This window comes from Bos indicus, chromosome 6 (assembly GCF_029378745.1).
Source record: "Bos indicus isolate NIAB-ARS_2022 breed Sahiwal x Tharparkar chromosome 6, NIAB-ARS_B.indTharparkar_mat_pri_1.0, whole genome shotgun sequence".
In the NCBI taxonomy this organism is placed as follows: Eukaryota; Metazoa; Chordata; class Mammalia; order Artiodactyla; family Bovidae; genus Bos; species Bos indicus.
This window is the reverse complement of record NC_091765.1, coordinates 88,218,842-88,243,968: the sequence shown is the minus strand read 5'-3', so window position 1 is coordinate 88,243,968 and position 25,127 is coordinate 88,218,842. Positions and strand designations below refer to the sequence as shown.

Here is a 25,127-nt window from a genome sequence, read left to right as displayed (position 1 = left end):
CATCCTGAACCCCCCTCACACCTCCCTCCCCATCCCATCCCTCAGGGTCATCCCAGTGCACCAGCCCTGAGTACCCTGTCTCATGCATCAAACCTGGGCTGGCGATCTATTTCACACATGATAATATACATGTTTCAATGCTATTTGGTTTACTTTATGTTTTACAAAGAGCAATGAGAGGAAATAACAGAAAATATGCTGTTTTGGTTCACATAAGTCCTCTGCCAATATTATTGAGGTTATAGCTTGGATGTGTGTATTTATTAATATAGATGGGATACCTCACTATACAAAATCCAAATTAAATATAAAAACATTTAATGTTTATATTTTATATTGTACACCACAAACCATTAGGAAATTAGAGGAAAGTAAGATTTAGAGTTATAAACTGTCAAATTTTGTGGAAAATAATAAAAATAATTTATCCTTAACTTTTCAAGAATGCTAAGATGTTTGTGAAATATTGAATGATGCTAAATAAACATTAATACATTTAATCCTATAATTTACACATTTTCAGAAAAATGTGTTCTTGTTTCAAATTAAACCATCATGTCTTAGTTTTAGCTTGCAGTATATAGTCTTGTACTTAACAAGTACTTACCTCCTTCAATATGATAAACATATGCATTTATATACAGTCACACAGTAAAATATTGAAAACAGAAGGAAAATCAAGAACAGGAAAACTAATGTCCAAAAAAGTTCAGTATCCATGGTTTCATGACACAAGATTGTCTTAAAAAGAGAATACAAATTTGAGTTTTCTCACAGATATTGGTTAATTATATAATATGAAGTGCTGATCAAATAAAAATGAACCAAATCTGTTTCTATTACTAAAATCTGAGATTTTTTTGTTCCCCTGGATTTTCACATAGCAAACAGACTGTAGGATATTGAGAGAGGTCTTCAACAACAAACATACTGTTATTAGACAGTGAGCTTCCTGGGACCCTTTTGTATAATCTCCTTCATAGGGTTATGTTTTAGTGCTTCACATAGCTGATTAAAAACAGTCTTATTAAGGGGCCCAAATAATGGTGGTCTGGCTTAATGGAGGAAAGGACTGGTGATGGAAATGATAAAAAATAAAGCAATTTGACTAGATGTATAGAAAATCCTTTCACCTTCAGGAAATCTTCCTAGAATTGTATTTGTTGCAACCTAGATTTTGATAAAAATCAGACAGTAGAGGGTTGGAGGTTATGTTGTCTAACTAAGGAACTGACATGGTGATGTCCGTGTCTAATGTCACTGGTTAAAGTTAGACCCATTTGCTTTAGCAATTAACTGAATCAAGATGAATTAATTGAGTACAGATTATTGAGTCAAATAGGATTTTTTTTTAAGGACTCCAATTATAACACCTGTCTGACTGGCATATCCACTCCCTTCATGGAAAAGATTCTGCAAACATTCATTTAGTGTCATATCAGTTTGCAGAGGATTATGTTAGATGGTGTTGAGATTCAGCATCCAGAAGGATTATTGTTAAAAGAAATGCCAGCCAAACCTAAAAATGAATGTTGAATTTGATTACATTTGTATTTTAGTTCAGCTCACATCTTATTCAATATCTCTTCCTTCCCCCATACTAGCACAGTTAACATAAACAATTATAATAAAAGAATGACAGTGATAAGTACCATAGAAATACAGATACAATGCTGGGATTCCAAAATGAATAAAGATTACTTTTGACTTTGGAATAAGGGAAGGCTTTGTAGTAACCAATGGCATGGTTTCGGGAATATATTAGCTATTTCTTAATCTTCATAAACTCTATCCAGGTGCATCCCAAATAATAAGCTTCTTTATGTAAATAAATTGTGCTTTTAACAGATACAGCTGTGTTATTTCTCCTAATTCTCTTTCCCATCCTTTCTCAGATATTTTGCCTTCTCTGTAGGAATTTGGAGGATGACATTGAAATACTTCCTGAAATTCAGGAAAAGTGTTGAAATCATGTTCATATAATAACATCTGTCCATTCTAATGATAAAATGGAATTAGGCAACGTGCGTTATTGACATAGGGATAGAATAGATATTAGAGGAAGCAACATAGTCAAATGGTGACTCTCAAAACGTGTTTTTATGAACCTTAGTGAGCTAAGACGGACTTGTTGTACCACTAAGGTATCATGATAGGTTTTCTTAAATATTACTTCTGCATTTATTCTCTCTTATATACATATACAACATTAATATAAATTTTTCTCAATGTTCTTCTAGACATCTAAAACTAAACTAAATTTAATTAAAGTAGTTTAGTTAAAGCAAACCAAACATTTAAAACATCACTACTTTCCTATTTATGACCTAGTTTAAGATTGTAACCAGTTTACCACAAAATAATGGATATTTAACTTCAGCTTCAATTATGTATCCCATTATTTGGTGCATATTTCCTGGAATTCTAAAAAAGCTGCCTAGCTCTCCTCTCCTTCCTTCATAGAGTTGAGAATTGTTGCATTAAAGCAGCATTTAGGTGTCACAGCTGAAAATAGAAGGTTTCCATAGCAGAAGATTTTTATAATATCTGGCACAGAATTTTCAAAAAACCTTAGTAAATGTTTAAATTCTTTAAAGGTCTTTTATATTGATTTTCATTTTAAACCAAGTTGAACACAATTTAGTCTTTTCTTAGTGACTACTGTTTATTATTGTCGATATATAAGGACTAGGATTTCACATTTGTGGTAAGTCTTTATGGTTTACAAAGGGGATTCGTGGACATTATCTCAGCTGAAACTCCCTGGACCCCACACCCTTTACTTTTGTTTGCCATTTGCATTTTGATGAGGATTAGGAAAACATCTAACTTGGTTTAGTAGAATTGGGTGTCAGATATGACTGCAGGGACCTCATCTAGTGAATGAGGAGGGTGGCCTTTATGATGGCTATTTCCATGATCAGAAGCTATTATTAAGCTGTTGGCTTAATTCTGTATTCTTGGCAGTGTTTGAGCTGAGTGATGTAGCTGGAAGAGTTGACCAGATGAGAGAGTAATTATGCAGCTGGCTTTTTAGCATGGATCATTGTTTTATAAATATCCTCTCTACATCGATGTCAAAGAATTGTGTGAAGATTTAATGAAAATTTAATAGAATATGTTTAATTTCATGTTGTACTAAATATAGTAGATATTTTAAAAATTTATCTGTGTTAAAATTTGGAAAATAGTTTGAGAAATACCATAAATATTTCCTGTATTGCTATATAAGATCACAGAAGGGTAAATGTGGAGGTTTTGTGTCATAAAGGGAAATTTATGAAATATTGCCTTGATACCATACTTCCCAGGTGGTGCTAGTGTTAAAGAATCTGCCTGCCAGTTCAGGAGACACAGAAGACATGGGTTCAATCGCTGGGTCGAATAGATCCTCTGGAGTAAGAAATGGCACCCCACTCTAGTATTCTTGCCTGGAAAATTCCATGGGCAAAGGAACTGCAGGCTATAGTTCATGGGGCCGCAAATAGACATGACTGAGCAACTGAGCACACACCATATATAAATTAAATAACATTTAAGATACATAAGAAATTATTGCATCTGTTTAAACAGAATCTTTTAGGGCCATATGTAATCTTATGTGTGACATTTCTAAGTTATAATTAAAAGTTGTAAATTTCTGGCAGCATTGAAAGCAATACCAATACTTAGAATGTCATAGTTTGAAACTGCCTAATTTTATACATATTGAATTTTATTCCTTTAAATCACTCCACTGTATCCTGTGAAATAAAATTGTGAGGACTGAGAGCAGGAGTGTGAGTTATTTAATATTAAGGTCAACAATTCATGGTCTTTGAGCTTCCAAATATATTTGTTGAATTCCTGACTACATAAATGAATATCGTATAGATAAAAGAGTCTTTACTACTTAACTATGAGTACTGACGATTTTTTGCATGGGTCAGTCTTGTCTAAGAACACGAGATTTTTTCCCCCCTTTAATTGAAGTACAGTTCATTTACAATACTGTGTAGGTTATATTCTATTATAGGTTATTATAAGATATTGACTATAATTTCCTCTGCTATACAGTACATCCTCACTGCTTATCTATTTTGCATATAGTAGTTTTTATCTGTTTGTATCCTTGCTTCTAACTTGCCCATCCTCCTCTCCTCCACTTTGGTAAGTGTAAGTTTTTTTTCTATGTCTGTGAGTCTGTTTCTTTTTTGTATATAGATTCAGTTGTCTCATTTTTTATATTCCACATATAAGTGAAATCATATAGCATTTGTTGTTCTCTGTCAGACTTATTTCACTGAGCATAATATTCTCTATCCATGCTACCAATGTCAGCATATGTCAGTATTTCATTCTTTTTTATGGCAGAGTAATATTCCGTTGCATGCACATAAACACACATATATACCCCATCTTTTAGTCACTCCATTTTTGGTAACTGCTGAGGAAGGAAAATCCATATGATGTGGTAGGAAGAGCAGGCTGAGAATCTACCTATAATGGCTCTGAACAGTCTAGGATCTGAAATATATGTGGCTTTACCCCCTGGTCCTTTCATAACTCATTGTAGTATCTCTTCAGCCCCACCACTCCATCACTTTTGTTTCTCTCCACAGCCTTCATCTTTTGTGTCCTCTTCACTGCCATTGTGTTAACGTTGAGGAAATTTCTATTTTGATGCCCATGAAACGCTACTTAGTTTTCCTCCCACCTCTCTTACCATGTTTTAAATTTTCCTTCTAAGATGTTTTATTTTCACTTGTCCACTTTTTACATTAATTTCCTCTCCCAGTGTCCGTCAAATACTAGGCACCTGCTGCAAGCCAAGATCTGTTCTAGGCCTTGAGATACAGCAGTGAATTTGACACAGTCTGTGTTTAATTAAGTTTGTGTCTCAAAAGGATAACAGACACTCATGTAGCTAATTGAGGTAATGCCTCAAAAGGAAAAAGGCTAGGATAGAGAGAGAAGGGGAAGCTAATTTATGTAGGTGGGGAAAGTGCTTGTAGGGGTGGGGGCAGGAGGGCTAGAGGCCGTATGGCTAGAGCCAAAAGAGCAAGATGTGAAGTGTTAGGAGAAGTGAGACAAATAGAGAATTTCAGGCCATATAGGACCCTGTAGACCATGGTCCTGAGTTCAGATCTTAGGAATTTCCTGTATAGTAATATTCTGAGGTTCTGTGAGCTTTCCCCAAGATTTGCTGTTGGCTCTCCCTCAGATGTCTTTATGAACTTTTCCTGTTCATTTTTTCCCCAACAGTTTTAGCTATTGCCTTTGAGAAGCAACCCATTTCCAATATATTTGTGGCCATGGCAATTTTTCTGAATAAAAATTCTGCATCTCTCTTTTGCATGTTGAGTATTTTCACCCTTACCGCAAGTGAACATGCTTAATGAACTGATCATCTTCCTGCCTTTCTAATCAGCTTTCTCTTTTAACTTTTCTATTTCTGTGAGCAGAAGTATTAATTTCCTAGTCACCCAACTTCAAAATTTTGGAGATTGCACCTTCTTCCTTTCCTTTATCTTTGCTTCTCATTTTGTCATCTAGTAAATACTTATTGAGCATCTAGTTTGTGCCAGACACTGTTTTAGGCACTTGAGATACAGAATGAACAGAACAGACTAAAAGTAAATTCCTGACAAGCAGGATATTGCTGGGACATTGACTGTAAACAAGGAACATGATAAATGGTTAGGTTAGCTAGTGCATCAGAAAGCAGTGAGTGCAGTGGAAAAGATGGGCAGGGTAAGAGAGTTTGGGGTGCTGGGTGGGGGAAGCAGGTAGATAGTCAGGGTGTGCTTTACTTAGGTGAAGGAGGTGAGGAGTTAGACATGTGGAATTCCAGGGGGAGAAAGATTTCAGAAAGGGAAAATACAAGTGGAAGTGCCTTTCCAGTGTAAAGGCCTTAACAAAGGCACCTACCTGGGATATCAGGGATCAGCAGGGAGCCCGTTGTGGCTAAAGTGCGTGTTGATGTATGGCAAAACCAATACAATATTGTAAAGTAAAATAATAATAATAAATAATAAAATAAAATCAATATCTAAAAGCTAGTAAAATACAATAAAACAAAGATAAAATTTCTCAAAAAAAAGTAAATAAATAAAGTGGAACCAGCAAGGGCAAGAGTAAAGAGATAAGGCCCAGGAGATGGTGGTGCCAAGAATGGGCATCTTGAGAACTTTGATTATTAATATACATGGCATGGGTATCCTTGGAAGGTTTTGCTTGTACATGCCATGGGTATCCTTGGAAGGTTTTGCTTGGGTTTTTTTTTTTTTTTAATTAATTATTTATTTGACTGTACCGGGTCTCAGTTGCAGCCTGTGAACTCCAAACTCTTACTTGTGACATGTGGGAACCTGGGTCCCCTGCACTGAGAGCATGGAGTTTTAGCCACTAGACTACCAGGGAAGTCCCCTTTGGAAGGTTTTAAGCAGAGGAGCCTCCATGTTAACAAGTGACCAAGTATTTATTTTTTCCTATAATAATCACTCTTGACTTTATTCCTTTTTTCTTTCTCTTTCCCCTTTTCTCTTCCCATTTCCACTTCTGCCACCTGAACTTTTAGCCTCATGCTTGCTTGTTTCCTAGTCTTTCTTCCATCTGGAACTTAATCCTCAGATAAATCTTAAAACATCACTTCATGGGGCTTCATGGTGGCTCAGTGTTAAGGAGTCTGCGTACCAGTGCAGGAGACACAAGATCAGTCCCTGATCTGGGAAGATCCCTCATGTGGTGAAGCTACTAAGCCTGTGTGCCACAGCTGTTGAGCCTGTGCTTGAGAGCCTGCAAGCCACAACTTCTGAGCCCACGTGCGGCCACTACTGAAGCCCTTGTGCCCTGAAGGCTGAGATCCACAGCAAGAGAAGCCAGCCAAGTGAGAAGCCCACACACGGCAGTCAAAGAGTAGCCCCCACTCTCCACAGCTACGAAAAACATGCACAGCAACAAAGACCCAGCACAGACAAAAATGATAAATAAATACAAATTATTTTAAAATCCCACTTTCTTTTAGCCCATCTGATCAACCTTAGTTCTCCATGCTACAAGTTAAAAATTCAGATACAAAGTGACACAAATCTTCCATAAGCTGTTTCCCAGAGCTGCCCTGCACAGACTCTGCTTTGAATGAGCGGGGTACCCACTGCCCTCAAGCATGTGTTGGGGTTTTGCGCTTCACAACCTTTGTTCAAGCCTGGACTGTCTCACTTCTAATGCCTTCTCTCACACAGCCAGCACAGCAATCCTCCCACCTTTTGAACCTCTAAAAATTCTCCGTCCCCTCACTTTACCTTGCGTTCATGTCATTTTTCATCAGAAATGTATTGAAAGCATATTTTGTGTGGCCGTCGTGCTGGTACTTAAGGAGACAAAGATGACTTAAGAGACACAAGTTCGCTTCAGGAGCTGGCAGTGCCATATGTGCTCTGGGCTTAGTCGCTCAGTCACGTCCGACTCTTTGCAACCCCGTGGACTGTAGCTCGCCAGGCACCTCTGTCCATGGGGATTCTCCATGCCCTCCTCCAGGGGATCTTCCGAACCCAGAGATCGAATCCAGGTCTCCCACACTGCAGGCGGATTCTTTATCATCTGAGCCAGCAGGGAATCCCAACAGTGCCATGAGGGAGACAGAAAATAATAAAGGTAACACTTAAGTGAGTCAACCTGGGATTTGTGTTAAGGGCTGTGAGAGAAAATACATTGCTCTGTCAGACTAATTGGCTAAAAGATAGGTCCTAATTTACATGGGGATACCTAGTCTATATGCGGATGAGGGAATCAGAAAATAATTTCTAAGGAAGTAACATTTAAACTGTGATCTTAGTGCATCCGTACTCAGTTGTGTCCAACTCTTTGTGACCCCCATGGACTGTAGCCTGCCAGGCTCCTCTGTCCATGAAATTTTCCAGGCAAAAATACTAGAGTGGGTTGCCATTTTTGATTCCAAAGGATCTTCCTCACCCAGGGATCAAACTCATGTTTCTTGCATCACCTGCCTTTAAACTGAGCAGCCCACCAGGCTCCCCCATCCCTGGGATTCTCCAGGCAAGAATACTGGAGTGGGTTGCCATTTCCTTCTCCAATGCATGAAAGTGAAAAGTGAAAGTGAAGTCGCTCAGTCGTGTCCAACTCTTAGTGACCCCACGGACTGCAGCCCACCAGGCTCCTCCATCCATGGGATTTTCCAGGCAAGATGATCCAGCAATCCCACTGCTGGGCATACACACTGAGGAAACCAGAAGGGAAAGAGACACGTGTACCCCAATGTTCATCGCAGCACTGTTTATAATAGCCAGGACATGGAAGCAACCTAGATGCCCATCAGCAGATGAATGGATAAGAAAGCTGTGGTTCATATACACAATGGAGTATTACTCAGCCATTAAAAAGAATTCATTTGAATCAGTTCTAAATAGATGGATGAAACTGGAGCCTATTATACAGAGTGTAGTAAGCCAGAAAGAAAAACACCAATACAGTATACTAACACATATATATGGAATTTAGAAAGATGGTAACAATAACCCTGTATACGAGACAGCAAAAGAGACACTGATGTATAGAACAGTCTTATGGACTCTGTGGGAGAGGGAGAGGGTGGGAAGATTTGGGAGAATGGCATTGAAACATGTATACTATCATGTATGAAACGAGTCGCCAGTCCAGGTTCGATGCACGATACTGGATGCTTGGGGCTAGTGCACTGGGATGACCCAGAGGGATGGTATGGGGAGGGAGGAGGGAGGAGGGTTCAGAATGGGGAACACATGTATACCTGTGGTGGATTCATTTTGATATTTGGCAAAACCAATACAATATTGTTAAGTTTAAAAATAAAATAAAATTAAAAAAAGAAAACAAACAAACAAAAAAAATAAACTGAGACCTGGAGAATAAAACACAGCCAGCTAAGGGAAGTGTAGCATGGCAGGAGAGGAACATTCTAAATAGAACCAACAACGTTTCAAAGGTCTGAGGCCATAAAGAAGGTGGGAATATCAAAAGAAAAGCGACACTGAACACAGGCCCCTCAGGCTGGGGCACTGGAAGTACGGGGACAGGGGCAGTTCTTGGGGGTCGACAGGCAGGGCTGGGGTGATACAGGCCTTGAAGGAGTGTGGTTTTAAATGCGATGGGAAGCAACTGAAGTGTTTCAAGCGAAGGAGTGACATGATCTTATCTGAGTTTGAGATGGCCACTTGTTCATCAAATACATTGTCTTTCCTCCCTGGGCACACAGCCAGATTCTGTTTCCTGACTTTCTTTGCAATTGGCTGTGAGCCAGCCATGCGACTGTATCCTGCCCGTGGAAGTAAGTGGTACCGGTGACATGACCAGGGTTAACTCAGAAAAATCTTCCGTGTGGGCTTCCTCCTGCTGTTCCCCCTTCTGACTGGGCAAACATGGCAGCCCGTATTGAAATGGCAGAACCACCGTCAGTCTGGACACCCACATGGCTTGTGGAGCGGAACCCCCGCCTGGCTGACCTAGAAATATTCTGAGCTTCTATCTGAGCAGGAAAGCAGCACCTGATGTTTTGAGCCCTTACATAGTCTGTCCATTTGTTATCACATTCTAGCTTGTCTAAAATAATACCATAATTTGAAATAGTAATTTTTGGCTGCTGTACTATGTGGAAAAGTGAGACAGTGTGAACAGTAACAATGGCCAAAGTGAAATTCCCATAGGCATTAGGGAGATTTCAGCTGAAATAGATTTTGGGTGGAGAATCAAGAGCTCCTTTGACAGTTGGCTTGTGCAGTAGGCTTGTGGGCAAAGAATCTTCCTAATTTGACTTTCAACTGCCGTTACCATTTACTGTCTGGACTTTTCATAATATACATCACTGAATACCTTTAGGCATATATTTCATTTATTTGGCTAGATTGCCCTCAACTGGAGGGTAGGTGAACCATGTCTTTAAGAATTTTTATTTTACTAAGGTATCCGGTACAGTGCTTTAGATAAGACTTTTTTTTTTTTTTCCATTTAACTTTGCTTACATGATGAATAAAAGGGTAGGCTCTCACTAAATGGGAAGGAAATCCAAAAAAGAGGGGATGTATGTATTTGCATAGCTGATTCACTTTGCTATAGAGCAGAAACTAACACAACATTGTAAAGCAACTATATTCTAATGAAAAAAATTTTTTAAAGAAGGCAGGCTCTCAGATTTCCTGTCCTTGGAGTTGTCAGAGGTTTTGTGATCCAGCTTTTGCCTTGCCAATGACTCTGCCTCAACCTCATTTAAATTTTCATTGTCTTCTAAGGGGAAGGATTAGATGTTTTAAATTTTACCTGTGACCTAGTGGAGAAAGTAACGTCATGGGGCCTGAGATTTGAACATTTCCAATAGAAGGTATGTAGAAATGATTTTTAATGGTATGCGGGCTAATCCTACCTGCTTTCCCCATGGCTTTCAAGTGTCCCCAGTAGTCATTGCCCATTGCTAAGAGGTTGCTGGCTGCTTCAGTGACCACTGTGTCCACTTAGGTTTAGGCACAACAGGAGGCAATTTCTGTAATCCAAATGAGCAATGATGAGGTCTGTAACTAAGGAAGTGGCAGTGTAAATAGATGAGAAAAGAATGGAAGAGACTTTACAGAACCATGTGACTGAATGGATTTAGGGCCAAAAAAAAAAAAAAAGACTTGAATGAAGATGAATACTGATAAACTTCAGTCTGTAGACTTTGGTATACAACAGACCTGTGTTTCCGTAATAAAGCCAGTTAACACTGCCTCCCATCCACAGGTGGCATTAGGAATGAGGCTGGACATTTCAGCCTTGGATGTAGTCCTGTTAGTTAACTTTTTATATGTTTACTATGTTTATGCTTAGTTTGCATGTGTTTTATGAACATTACCCCTGGTGGCTCAGATGGGAAAGAGTCTGCCCACAATGTAGGAGACCTGAGTTCCATCCCCAGGTTGGAAAGATCCCCTGGAGAAGGAAATGGCAACCCACTCCAGTATTCTTGCCTGGAAAATCCCATGGACAGAGGAGCCTGACAGACTATACTCCATAGGGTGGCAAAGAGTCAGACACAACTGAGTGACTTCACTTTCACTATCTATGAATACTATTAACCCATCAAAAAAGTGATTTCAAAATTACTGAGAAAAAGAGATTTAAGAATATGACATTAATGCTAAAGAGATTAAAACAAAAAGTGAAAAGCATGAGAAAGATGTTGGAAATTGTGTTTGTAGAGGAGATGAATCCATTAACAAGAGGAACAACTTGGAAAGGTCAAGATCTAATCAGGCTGCGTGTGAAAAAAAGCATTTTTTCAGTACAGCACTAGGGGAAAAGTAATTGACCAGATGAGGAAACAACCCCGGATATTGGAGTTGTGTCTGGAAGATAACATTACTACTGAATGCCTACTAGCTCAATGTTCTTTGTAGTGAAAGGGTAGAAGTTTTTTCAAGAGGGTAAAACTAACCACTGTGGAAAAGCTGTAGTGATATTTCCTTGTAAGACAAGGTGACATAAAGTCAAAGGCTGTTTGGATGTGCACAGTAGTTAGGGGGATGTAGAGATGGCACGTGAAGACACCAGAGCTTCTGAGAATGCCCTCTGAGGCTTACACAGAGGGAGCGGGGGTGAGACCATATCTAGGAGGAGAAGACAGAACAGAAAATGGGGACAGATGTGGATGCAACAGAAAAGCAATAGTAATAGGCATATTTGCTGAAAACAGATGCTATGAGGCAAGGTTTACCTACATTTCATGTCTGTGCTGCTTGACATGGAGCAGTAGAGCCATTAGACCTGCAGTTAGAAGTGGTTGGAATCATCCCCCCTTCCCCTTGCCTATATTCCGTGAGAGTGAGTGACCTCACGTTTGTAAATAAAGAAGAAGAGCCTCAGAAGAAGATGACTTAGATCTGATAAATATTTTCAAATAATTACAATTCCACACTAATACATTATTTTTTCAACTTTGTTTTCCAATGTACTGCTATTTAAATTAATATTCCATATTAGTGCATATAATATTAATTTAATATTAATTATATTAGTCTACGAAATGTTAGATTTTATTAGACTGATTATATTCTTTGTAGCCAAAGATGGAGAAGCTCTATACAGTCATCAAATCAAGACCAAAAGTTGACTGTGGCTCAGATCATGAACTCCTTATTGCAAAATTTAGACTTAAATTGAAAAGAGGAGGGAAAACCACTAGGCCATTCAGGTATGATCTAAATTAAATCCCTTATGATTATACAATGAAAGTGACAAATAGATACAAGGGATTAGATATGATAGAGTGCCTGAAGAACTATGGACAGAGGTTCACAACATTGTACAGGAGGTGGTGATCAAAACCATCCCCAAGAAAAAAAAATGAAAAAAAGGTGAAATGGTTGTGTTAGTGGGCCTTACAAAGAGCTGAGAAAAAAAGAGAAGGGAAAGGCAAAGGAGAAAAGGGAAGATATACCCATCTGAATGCAGAGTCCCAAAGAATAGCAAGGAGAGATAAGAAAGCTTTCCTCAGTCATCAGTGCAAAGAAATAGAGGAAAACGACAGAATGGGAAGGACTGGACGGAGGAGCCTGGTGGGATGCAGTCCATGGGGTCGCTAAGAGTCGGACACGACTGAGCAACTTCACTTTCAGTTTTCACTTTCATGCATTGGAGAAGGAAATGGCAACCCACTCCAGTGTTCTTGCCTGGAGAATCCCAGGGACGGGGGAGCCTGGTGGGCTGCCATCTATGGGGTCGCACAGAGTTGAACACGACTGAAGCGACTTAGCAGCAGCAGCAGCAGCAGAGATCTCTTCAAGAAAATTAGAGATAACAAAGGACATTTCGTGCAAAGATGGGCACAATAAAGGGCAAAAACGGTGTGGACCTAACAGAAGCAGAGGATGTTAAGAAGAGGTGACAAGAATACACAGAAGAACTATACAAAAGAGATCTTAATGACCCAGATAACCATGATGGTGTGATCACTCACCTAGAGCCAGACATCCTGGAATGTGAAGTCAAGTGGGCCTTAGGAAGAATCACTACAAACAAAGCTAGTGGAGGTGATGGAATTCCAGCTGATCTGTTTCAAATCCTAAAAGATGATGCTATGAAAGTGCTGCACTCAATATGCCAGCAAATTTGGAAAACTCAGCAGTGGCCACAGGCATAGAAAAGGTCAATTTTCATTCCAATCCCAAACAAAGGCAATGCCAAAGGATATTCAAACTACCATACGATCACACTCATCTCACATGCTAGGAAAGTAATGCTTGAAATTCTCCAAGCTAGGTTTCAACAGTACATGAATGAAGAATTCCAGATGTTCAAGCTGGATTTAGAAAAGGCAGAGGAACCAGAGATCAAATTGCCAACATCTGTTGGATCATAGAAAAAGCAAGGGAATTCCAGACAAATATCTACTTCAGCTTCACTGATGACTAAAGCCTTTCACTCTGTGAATCACAACAAACTAGAAGATTCTTAAAGAGATGGGAATGCCAGAGCACCTTACCTGCCTCCTGAGAAACTTGTATGCAGGTCAAAAAGCAACAGTTAGAACCATATAAGGATCAATGGACTGGTTCTAAATTGGGAAAGGAGTACATCAAGGCTGTATATTGTCACCCTGCTTATTTAACTTATATGCAGAGTTTATCATGCAAAATGCCCAGCTAGGTGAGGCACAAGCTGGAATCAGGTTTGCCAGGAGAACTATCAATAACCTTAGATATGCAGATGACACCATCCTTATGACAGAAAGTGAAGAGGAACTAAAGAGCCTATTGGTTAAAGTGAAAGGGGAGAGTGTAAAAGCTGGCTTAAAATTCAACATTCAAAAAACTAAGATAATGGAATCCGGTCCCTTCACTTCATGGCAAATAGATGGGGAAACAATGAAAAGAGTGGCAGACTTTATTTTCTTGGGCTCCAAAATCACTGCAGATCATGACTGCTGCCATGAAATTAAAACATATTTGCTCCTTGGAAGAAAAGCTATGGCAACCATAGACAGCATATTAGAAAGCAGAAACATCATTTTTCCAACAAAGGTCCGTTTAGTCAAAGCTGTGGTTTTTCCAGTAGTCATGTATGGATGTGAGAGTTGGACCATATAGAAGGCTGAGCACTGAAGTATTAATTGACACTTTTGAACTGTGATATTGAAGACTCTGGAGAGTCCCTTGGACTGCAAAGAGATCAAACCAATCAGTCCTGAAAGAATTCAATCCTGAATATTCATTTAAAGGACTGATGCTGAAGCTGAAGCTCCAGTGCTTTGGCCACCTGATGCAAAGAGCGGACTCATTAGAAAAGACCCTGAATCTGGGAAAGATTGAAGGCGGGAGGAGAAGGGGATGACAGCATGAGATTGTTGGAAGGCATTACTGACTTAATGGACATGAGTTTGAGCATGCTCTGGGAGATGGTGAAGGACAGGAAAGTCTGGCGTTCTGCAGTCCATGGGATTGCCAAGGGTGGGAAGCTAATGAGTGACGGAACAACAACATTAGTGTATGTGGGACTTGCCTCATGGCTGAGCCATAAAGAATCCTCCTGCCAATGCAGGAGCCGTGGGTTTGATCCCTGGGTTAGGAAGATCCTCTGGAGAGGGAAATGGTAACCCACTCCAGTATTCTTGCCTGGGAAATCCTATGGACAGAGGAGCTTGGCAGTCTACAAAGTCACAAAAAAGTCAGACATGACTTAGAGACTAAAACAACAAAATAACAATTAGTGTATGACCTTTACAGTAGGAATATGAGCTGTAGCTATTTGAATGTAATGTGGACTCAATACTTAATGAAGAATAAATTTCAGACAAACTATCATTTCTCTTCAACTATAGTAGTGAATAGTGTAATCCTGGTGTTTTCTAAGAAAATCAAAGATGAAACAGAGTCATAAAAACACCAGTGAGGTGAAAGGAAGGAACTGAATATCAGATAACCTTTTCATTCAAAAGGATGAAGCTGGAGAAGGAATGAAATATGTAAAATCATGAAATTAGATTAATATGGGCAAAATTTGAGCTAGTTCTTCAAATTAATAAATGTTAGAAATATAGAGTTTCCAATGAAACTGAGGTGAATTAAGGACAGAAGTAACTTTATGTATGGAGTGCTCCATGGAACTCATTCTTCTCATACCATGGTGATGTGATGGGAAGATATAAATGGGTTACAAAAATACTTAGCAGCAGTGGACAACAGCCCCACAGTGGGTTACTATGGGAAATCAGAGATTTTTCTTGAATTTATGTCCCTGTAAGTTTTTTTAGAGATAAAATGCTAAGTAGAATACATAAATGTGCTTCATCTATAGACCGATGAAATTATATAGATTGTATGATTTTCTTATTCTTACCCTATGTAAAGCTCTTATTTTGCCTTATGTGCGTGTGTGCTAAGTCACTTCAGTCATGTCAGACTCTTTGTGACCCTATGGACTATAGCCCAACAGGCTCCTGTGCCCATGGGATTTTCCAGGCAAGAATACTGGAGTAGGTTGCCATGCACTCCTTCAGAGATCTTCCCTACCCACTGTTCAGACCACATCTCTTCTGTCTCCTGCATTGGCAGGTGGGTTCTTTACCAGTAGTGCCACCTGGGAAGTCCATTTTACCTTATGTCGGGAAAGAACAAATTAACAAGATGCTGCCAGTCAGGCTGTCTCGCCCCACACTCTCACGCCATCTAGCCCCATGTTCTATGAACAGTGACTTTGCAGTGTTAATGTAACGGCTGAGATCACATAGCACTACACATGCACCTCACGAGGTACTCACTTGGCCACGGGCTACTTTGTGTAGTATGCCTGTTATGAACTTCACCATGAGAGCCCTGGCTGCTGCTGCATCAGGGCTACACTGGAGTGACCCATGGTTAGGTTATATGGGGTTATGTTTTGGCTACATTATGGTTATGTTATGGCTGCTGCTATGGCTGCTTCTCTCCTGCCTGCTTCATCAGCCAGGAGAGAGGCTGTGTTATGGCTGCCGTGCCAGCCAGGAGAAAATAAATGTGTCTGCAGTTCCTACTGTTCCTTGAGTCTTCATCCAGCCTCTGATTTCCTGCATTGCCTACCCTGGGTTCAGCAAACAGTGTGAACAGCAAGACAATTGATGTCACAAACAGGATCAACAACACCTAGGAATATTTTATTCCTACCATATATGAATTTCTACCTTTGAATGACTGATATTTATAGCTTAACCATTTTAATCTGGTGGCTCAGATGGTAAAGAGTCTGCCTGCAATGCAGGAGACATAGGTTCGATCCCTGAGTTGGGAAGACCCCCTAGAGAAGGGAATGGCAACCCACTCCAGTACTCTTGCCTGGAGAATCCCCTGGACAGAGGAGCGTGGTGGACTACAGTCCTTGGAGTTGCAAAGAGTTGGACACAACTGAACAACTAACAGTAACTAGCCAGTTTGAATTTATAACCAAAAGTGGAAAGAAAGTTCATTAGTTTTCAAAAATTGTATTCTTACCATTTAAAACACTAATTGTAAGCTAGAGATAATAGATATTTCTTTTAACGTAACACATTTTATGTTTTCTCTAGGCTGGAATGATAAAAAGTGATAATGATGAGTATTTCATTGAACCCTTGGAAAGAGGTAAGCAGATGGAGGAAGAAAAAGGAAGGATTCATGTTGTCTACAAGAGATCAGCAGTAGAACGGGCTCCCATAGACATGTCCCAAGACTTCCACTACAGAGGTAGGCATCTTTGACAAGCCTCAATAGTTAACTATGGTTCTAAGATAATGATGAAAACAACTCTCCCATCAGTTAAGAGAATGTGATAGTCATGTGCCTTTATATAATGTGGAAGAAGCAAAAGAAGCTTATATTTATAAATTATAACATATGGCTTGCCAATTTTTAAATGCATAAGAGAAATACATATTACAGGTATTATTTTACTTCAAGGCATCATTCTCCCAATTTGTTATTTTTTATTTCTTTAAAATTTTCACATTAAAATGAACTTTTCTCTAGCTTGGGTTAAAATTTCAAAGTGTGTCTTTCAGGATAATCTAAATTATGCATTATTAATATTATTTTAAAACTTTTAAAATGAGATATATTGACACAGCAAAGAATTGTATTTTGTTTGAAGTCCAGTGTGATAGATAACATTTGGAAATAAGAATGCTCTTTGATTTCGCCTATTTTGCAAAACTTTTTACAATGTAAAAGTGACAGTTAGTTGAGTGATTCTGTCAAATTTTATTTTAAGGTAGGCTAGGCCACTAAAGTCAAGTGAATTATTGCCTGTCAAGGTTTTCTGTTTATTTTTTTTTTAATGGGATTGGAAAGTAACTCGGTATTAAAGAGATGCTTTTATAAGTTTGGTATTGAAATTCCCTTTATGGAAAATAAAAGAATAATAGGAATATGTTTTTTAACCAAATCTCAAAAAGCCTGTACAATTGACCCTTGAACAGCACTGGAGTTGGAGTATCAATCCTCCTTGCCCTTGAAAATCCACATATGATTTGTAGCCTCATCCCTTACATTTGGGTCCTCTGTATCTGAGGTTCCCTATCCTCAGATTCAACCAACTCTGGATTCAACCAACTAGGAATCAGTGGATCATGCAATATGGTAGTATTTACTGTAGAAAAAAAATCCACTTAGAAGTCGACCCAGGTAGTTCAAACCCCTGTTGTTCAAGGGTCAACTGTATTTTCTTTTGTAAGGCCAACTTTCTAAATTAAAGGCAATAGAAATTTCCCCTAGGGAAATGTCAGGGATACAGATAATCTTCTTAAGTCAGAAGCCATCTGTCTTCTAGATTAATGATGTCTTCTGAGAGTTGTTGCCTAGTTATTAGTCTGAGGATCAGATGCCACCATCTTCCTTTTACATGCATTTAAAATTAACATTGTCTGAAAATTTTTTGAGAAATTTCTGATTTGAAACAATAGGTCTGTGTTAACAGATGCAGTGCTATGAAATGTGTATCTATCCCAGGGGGTCACTGTAGTATAATAGAAGGAAATACACTCTGCAGTTAGAGAGACATAATAATGATAATAAGTAATAATAATAATGTGAGTAACAGCTCTACAACATAAGTTGTTAGATTAGTAGTTAACATTTTGGAGCCTCAGTTTCTTTATCTGTGAATAGAGATCAGAAATATATATCACACGGTTGTAATAAGTATTAGAAATAACATACACAGATTGCTGAGTGTAACCCTCAGCAATAATAGGTCCTGAATCAATGTTAGCTGTGGTTATTGTTATTAATTATTGATATTAATTATTTTGTGCAAAAGTTTACATAATAGGAGTTTTATTAAAGTTGAATAGTTAGACATTGCTTTCTCACATGTTGTGAATGCATTACCATTAATTCTCATTTATAAATATCTTCATGCTTTAGAAATGTTAATCTAAATCAAAAGATGGTGATATCAAAAGATAGATAGTAGGATACAGTGCTTTTTCTATAATCCTGATTGTTGTATGTTAAAAGTAATATCTTTTTTGAAGCAACAAACATCTTTTAGAAAAGCATAGCCCCACAGACTATAGAATGGTCTTGGAGGACTGGAAACCAGATAGCCTCTACGACTGTCCTCTGCTCCATCTATCATACTGTAGTTTCACCAAACTGTACCCTGTTCCTCCACTGCAGTCTCTGAAGATATCTATTTCTATAAATAGCACCCTTTGGTGCTTTCCAATAGTCTGATATCTATAGGGGAAGAGAGATTATTTTTTTCTTGAAATAATAAAATTGTAAGAAATATTACATTTAATACCTATTATATTTTTGGATGTTAAATTAGACAAAATAATTCAGGAGTCAAGGTATATACATTTAAAAGAATTGGATATAATTAATTTGGGACATTATTTTAGGAGACCATTAAAAATATAAATTCCAGTAGCATCAGTATCAGTATAATCAGATTATGTGAAGAATTTTTAAGAAGACAGACTCTGAAAACAGTTTTCCAATTGCGAATAGAGGATTCAGTTCAGTTCAGTTGGTCAGTTATGTCCGACTCCTTGTGACCCCATGAATCACACAGCACGCCAGGCCTCCCTGTCCTTCACCATTTCCCAGAGTTCACTCAAACTCATGTCTGTTGAGTCAGTGAAGCCATCCAGCCATCTCACCCTCTGTCGTCCCCTTCTCCTCCTGCCCCCAATCCCTCCCAGCATCAGGGTCTTTTCCAATGAGTCAACTCTTCGAATAGAGGATTACTTTATAGTAAAAAGTAAGCCACAACCTAGGGTAATATATTTTGGAAAGGTTTTCAACTGTCAATGGGTCAAAGCAAAAGGGGTTCCTTTGTTAACTCTCAGTTACCTTAAAACTGGAACCAAAATAGAGCCATTCAGTTCTCTTAGAACATTCCATGATAAACCTTAGTATGAACTTCACAATTTTTATTTTCTTATTTATGTAGTTCCGATTGAACTGAGTTGCTGGTGCTATCAATTTACCTCTTTTGGAGAGTCTTAAATTGTAACGATATATTTTAAAAATGTAAATATCTTCCTAGGGTAAATAGAGATTCAAATTTAGAACCTGAAATACCGACTATAATATTTAAATTATTCTTTTAATTTCTTGGTTTCAGGACTGAGAGCCAAGATTTTTCATGGACTAAATACTTTCCAAGTGAAAATTAAGAATATATTTTTATAATTCATTCCATCATTCTGAAATTTAAAATTAAACAGGTTCCAGAATTATAAAGATATATTGATTTATAAATGAAAACTATAGTATGATATAAAATATTAATTTGGGGGGTCAATATAGGATGCTGTTTTAGGAGATATAAGGTCTCTCTTCAATGAGTTATAGGAAGAGGAATAAAATATATAAGATAAGCCTTCCTCAGAAAGAAATGTATTTGAGGGCCACAGTCTTCATAAATTTCTCTAATAGGTTAATATAAACACTCATCAGGAGGGGTTTGGATCATAAGCGAGGCACTTCTATCCCTTTACAGCTTCATCAGTGGGGCCCTTGTAAATAAATGCTCTGCTGTTATTTTGCTAGTCATCACACATTGCCTGGCCACATTTCTTGCTTTGTCAGTTTAGCAGTTCAGAAATGCCATTCATTTGAGGTCTGTAATTTGTTGCAAGTGTTCTGCTGCTGCTGCTGCTAAGTCGCTTCAGTCGTGTCTGACTCTGTGCGACCCCATAGACGGCAGCCCACCAGGCTCCCCCGTCCCTGGGATTCTCCAGGCAAGAACACTGGAGTGGGTTGCCATTTCCTTCTCCAGTGCATGAAAGTGAAAAATGAAAGTGAAGTCGCTCATTCGTGTCCGACCCTCAGCGACCCCATGGACTGCGGCCTACCAGGCTCCTCTGCCCATGGGATTTTCCAGGCAAGTGTTCTAAGTTAAAACCAATTATGACATGAACTAGGTGAGGAGTAGTGACTTGGAAAGAAGGAGCCAGACTGGGTTGAGATTGAAGTAAAATAGATGGGGTTATTTGATAGAGTAGTTGTTGGGGTAGAGAGAGAGGAAGAGTGATCATGGATGACTCAGAATCCTAATCTGGAAGACTATAGAGAATTCTGTTTCCAGAATTCAGGTATTTCAAATGAGAAGTTGGAATAGACTTGGTGAAGAATGACAAGTGAGAATAATTTTGGATACATTAACTTTGAAGATCCATTGGGACAGTAAGTGCTCTAAAAAATTCATAGTATATTTTCAAAATCATGTCCCAACATCAGTGCATGACTGTTATATACCTGTTGCAGTGGGGATGGGTAGAAGTGATCTTGGGAGTCAGGTAGCAGATACTGGCTCACGGTTGCTTAGAATGGCTCTGCTTGCCTTTTACTCTTTCATTCCTAACTCCATATCAGTGAGAATCAGAAATTGAACATCGCACAACTTTGGGAACCCATGAAAGATCTTTGCTACCTATCACTATAGGAAAGAAGATTATGTTCTTAAAAACAAACAAAAAAAGAAAAAAAAAAGTTTGGTTCTACCATACTCAAGAGCCCTAAGGTATTCCACTTGACTGAAAGCAAATATCTATTTTGATTCCTTATCTTTAAAAATATTTACCTAGGTTTCCATTAAAAGTCACAGCTTTGAACCTGTTGAGATGATAGATTATATAGTACAATTCAACAACATCAGCAAATCCTCCGTCATTCTCATATATTGCACAGATTTTCTTTCCTTGACCCTTAAAGAGGTTATATTGTTTTTGAAATGTGGAAAAAGATAAATATCTGTTTAAAAATATATTGAACTTGAACTTATAAAGTCACAAATACAGTGCTCTGTTCTAGAATTATTCTTTCAAGAATAAGACCTAAAACAGTTTTATATTTGGCAATATAAATAATATTTTCCAGTACAGAACTGGCAGGTGTTCACAACACATACCACACCCAGGTTCTGGCAAAGAATACCATCCTTTTCATTAAAGGACAAATATAAACTTGGCATGCTACGATAAAGAAAATTGTCTACTTCATCATGGGGGAGAGTTGAAGTTACTTCTTTTCTGATTTCTGTTTTGGGAGTATGGGAATTACATCCATTTTTGGCATCTTTAGTTTGGACAAAATTCTTTTATATATTACTGATTTGAATTTTACTTGGTAAAAACATGGCTAATAAACTCTTAAAGGGTCATAAAATTCACCACCACTGTTTAAATTAGTCATCAGTCTAAACCCAGATAAAAAGGAAAATACATGTCTGATCATCTCTGAAGAATGTCTACATTGTCATCAATAAGTAGTTTGTTTTAGGTAGTCTATTTTTCTGGGGGTGGGGTAGACTGTACTTGTATGACATCATTCAGCTTCTCATAATTTTTTTTCTTAATCTCTAGGCCCTTAGGCTTCTCCCCTCAAATTACAAACTATTCATTCACCAGAAGCTTTGTGTTAAAGTAATTTTTGTAATTACTTCCTACCAGTGGGAAACAAGGAATAGTAAGCCTTTATCTCCCAGCTTCCTTTCAGGATTTTCATTTTCCTGCATGAACCCAAGTGCTTGTGTTGCTGGTGTGGTTGTCATGGTGCTGTGAAGGAGTGTCTTTGTCCCAGGTGGGAAACATGTACAAGTCAGAAATGATTTGGGAGTTGCTCCTGGTTGCCAGGGAATGGAACTATGAAACAAGAACTAGAATAATGGGAAGACTATTCCTTATTTTAGTGACACTAGGAACTTCCTAGGCACAGAGTCCTTCCTTGATCTGTAGACACATCAGTAGGTGCTGTAATCCTTTGTATTTGGAAGTTCTCATGACCTATGCCCTAATCAAGGAGAAACTTTGGTGGGCATTGTAACCCACCCCCCCCAAAAAAAAAAATCAAACGAGAATTTAATTTTCACAGATGTTTTCTTATGAATGAAGCAAGAAAGATAATATTACTAAATCATTAAGTTCTGTCAATAGCAAATATTCTTTTAGGTAGATGTTAAATGATAAAATTTTCACAGCTGCATAGTTTAGTCTATATAATTTAAGGGTCAGCTATTTGTCAAAGCTACTCCCATTGGCTTCACATAGAAATACTAATGACATTTATGGGATTCCTTTTCAGGTTGGTTTTTTTTATATTTCATAATCTAGGTATTTATAATAATTATTGACAAAAGGAGGCAATTGAAGATTGAATTATTATATAAAGTAATCAGGAAGCAGAGTGAAGATTAAAGGAGCTTTCAGATGTGAAACATGAAAGATAATACTTTATTTCCCTTATTAGCATGTCTTACTGGGCCTATTCTATCTCTTCATGAATAGGTACAATGAAAGGAGTGTTTATATAGACCAGGCTTAAAGTGCACAAAATATTAGTCTGTATTTTTTCTAATAAAGTATTGAATATGGAAATGCACAACTTGTGTTGAGAATTCAAAGTTGCTGGATTACTATCAAAATTTTTGATAAGAGACATTGATTCAAAATTTTTTTTTTTGTCTATTTGTTTGGTTTTCTTCTCATCTTTCACAACTATTATAACCACTTACCTGCTGTTCCACATTAACTTGTTCTTTTGGTTTCGTGCTATTTGTTCATTATTTCAGGACTCTGATTAATAATACCAAGCATCCTAAGATCTTGTGTATATTCTTGTCCAAAGGATAGTCTTTAAGTGTTTTTTAGATGCTACCTGAGTATAAGCCAATACTCAAGGCTTATATCTCTTGTGTGATTTATAGATTTATGTGTGGTTTTTGAATGTTAAGAATCAAGTCTGTGTGGGACTAAACCTTTTTACATTCTAAGTTCAATCATCTGCTTCAGCATGGCAGGTTTTGTTTTCACATTTTTAGTTTTATCAGGTCTTACCTTGCATACTCAGGGGAGAAAAGCAATGTTTAAACCCTTTTTGGTGAGACAAATGAGTGATAAAAGCAGACTCTTTTTATGTCCTGTGCTCTGTACTGGTAAAATGTCATTAAACAGCCTTTAGGTAACAAGAAATTAGGATATTAGGTCAGCTTTTAAATATCTCCATTTCCCGTTTTGGATGATGTATGCAGATAAAGGCAATATAGGAATTTTATGCAAATAAACATTGCCCCTTCTCATTCTGTGATGCTGGGGTTGGCTTTTGAATCCAGTAGGAAGTCCAGAGGAAATCAGCGCAGGGTGTAGTAGATGCACCTTCCAATTTATGTTTAAAGGGGGTACAATTAATTTAATCAAGTTAGATACATTGATTTTGTCTCTTCAACACCTTTCTCTTATCTGTGATGATCCAACATTTGAAAAGTCAGAGGAAGTATTTGTAGTTGTTATAGGGGTTGCTATCATTTGAGTTCCTCTGGGCATTTTAAAAACACTGTCACTCCCTACTTCTCTTCCACTTAAATTTATGGAAGACATATTCTAACATCCTGTTATTTCAGACTTCTACAAATTATTAATGAACTTTCATGATATACATAGGAATTATTTTTGTAGACTTGAGATCTATAAGCTTTGATGTTGGACAAAATCATTATTATATGAACCACCCGGATTTTTATTCTTAAGTAAAGTCCCAACTTTTTTGGATTTTTCGTCTTTCCTAGTTATAAGGCCCAGTTATAATGAGACTCAGAGGTCAACTCATAGCATCCAGTAGCACCTCACTCCACTCTATTTCTCCTCTTGTGACCTTATGACAACTTTGATAAAGTAACTCAAATAATCTGAATTAAATTCAAGTTTTGTATTCTGAATAGAAATTAAGGAACTGGGAAGCCAAGAGTTTAAGTAGTAGGAATTATGAAATTGGACCTTCCTTTTATTAATAGAATGATGACTTTGTAGCACATATTGGAGGGAAAAGAAGAAAAAGGAAAGCAGAGATATTCCAAATGCAGAATGCATCACGTTTTGATTTTGTACAGAAGTTTTAGATGTTAACTGGTATGTGGGCTGCTTTGGCTGGCTGAGTGGGCCTCACTGGACTGATATTCCTGGTCTGCCTGGCCACTGTGAGACCTACTGGCATTCAATGCTGGGCTTTCTCAGTCGGACTCCATCTGCTCTCAGGGATGCAGCAGACCACCCACCCTCAGCTCTGACTAGGACTAATGTTTCCCCAGCCCATGTGATCTGCCCACAGCTTCTGTGTGGGAGCACATCATGGTGGTTCAGCAGTCCTTTATGACAGGAAACTCAGATCGTGCTATTTTTCAGTTCAGTTCAGTTGCTCAGTTGTGTCTGACTTTTTGCAACCCACAGACTATGGCATGCCAAGCTTCCCTGTCTGTCACCAACTCCCAGGGCTTGCTCAAACTGAAGTCCATCGAGTTGGTGCTGGCATTCTTACAGCATAGGAACCAAGGGGTGTCATGGCTTCCTTGGCTACAACTGGATCTATGTGCTAGGAAGTTAAGTGTTCTTCTTCCAGTGTCCCCAGAGTAGAGTGGGAGAACAGGCTTTGGCCCTTGGAGGTCCTCAGAGATCTGTGTGTTTTAGTGCTGTGCCCCTTCTTTTGAGATTTTGCCTTGAAGGGAACTGGGAAGAAATCAGAATCACTGTATCCTCTCCATAAGCAGTCCAGAATCAGAAGGGCCAAGCTTGCCTTTTTATTCCTGTAATTAAATATTTTTTCCTCACTGCTCTAGCCTCATGATTAAGACTAATGATGACCAGGACTTTCTCTCATAGGAGGAAAACATAAAAA

The 25,127-nt window shown here is 38.3% G+C and overlaps 1 protein-coding gene across 1 annotated transcript in view; it reads left to right on the top strand.

Moving 5' to 3' along the window:
• ADAMTS3 (ADAM metallopeptidase with thrombospondin type 1 motif 3) overlaps nucleotides 1-25,127 on the top strand; it is a 280,678-nt gene that overhangs the window by 130,237 nt on the left and 125,314 nt on the right. The window contains exon 4 of the mRNA XM_019962898.2: nucleotides 16,541-16,697. Within this exon, the coding sequence (XP_019818457.2) occupies nucleotides 16,541-16,697 (157 nt within the window). The remainder of the gene's footprint in view (nucleotides 1-16,540; nucleotides 16,698-25,127) is intronic.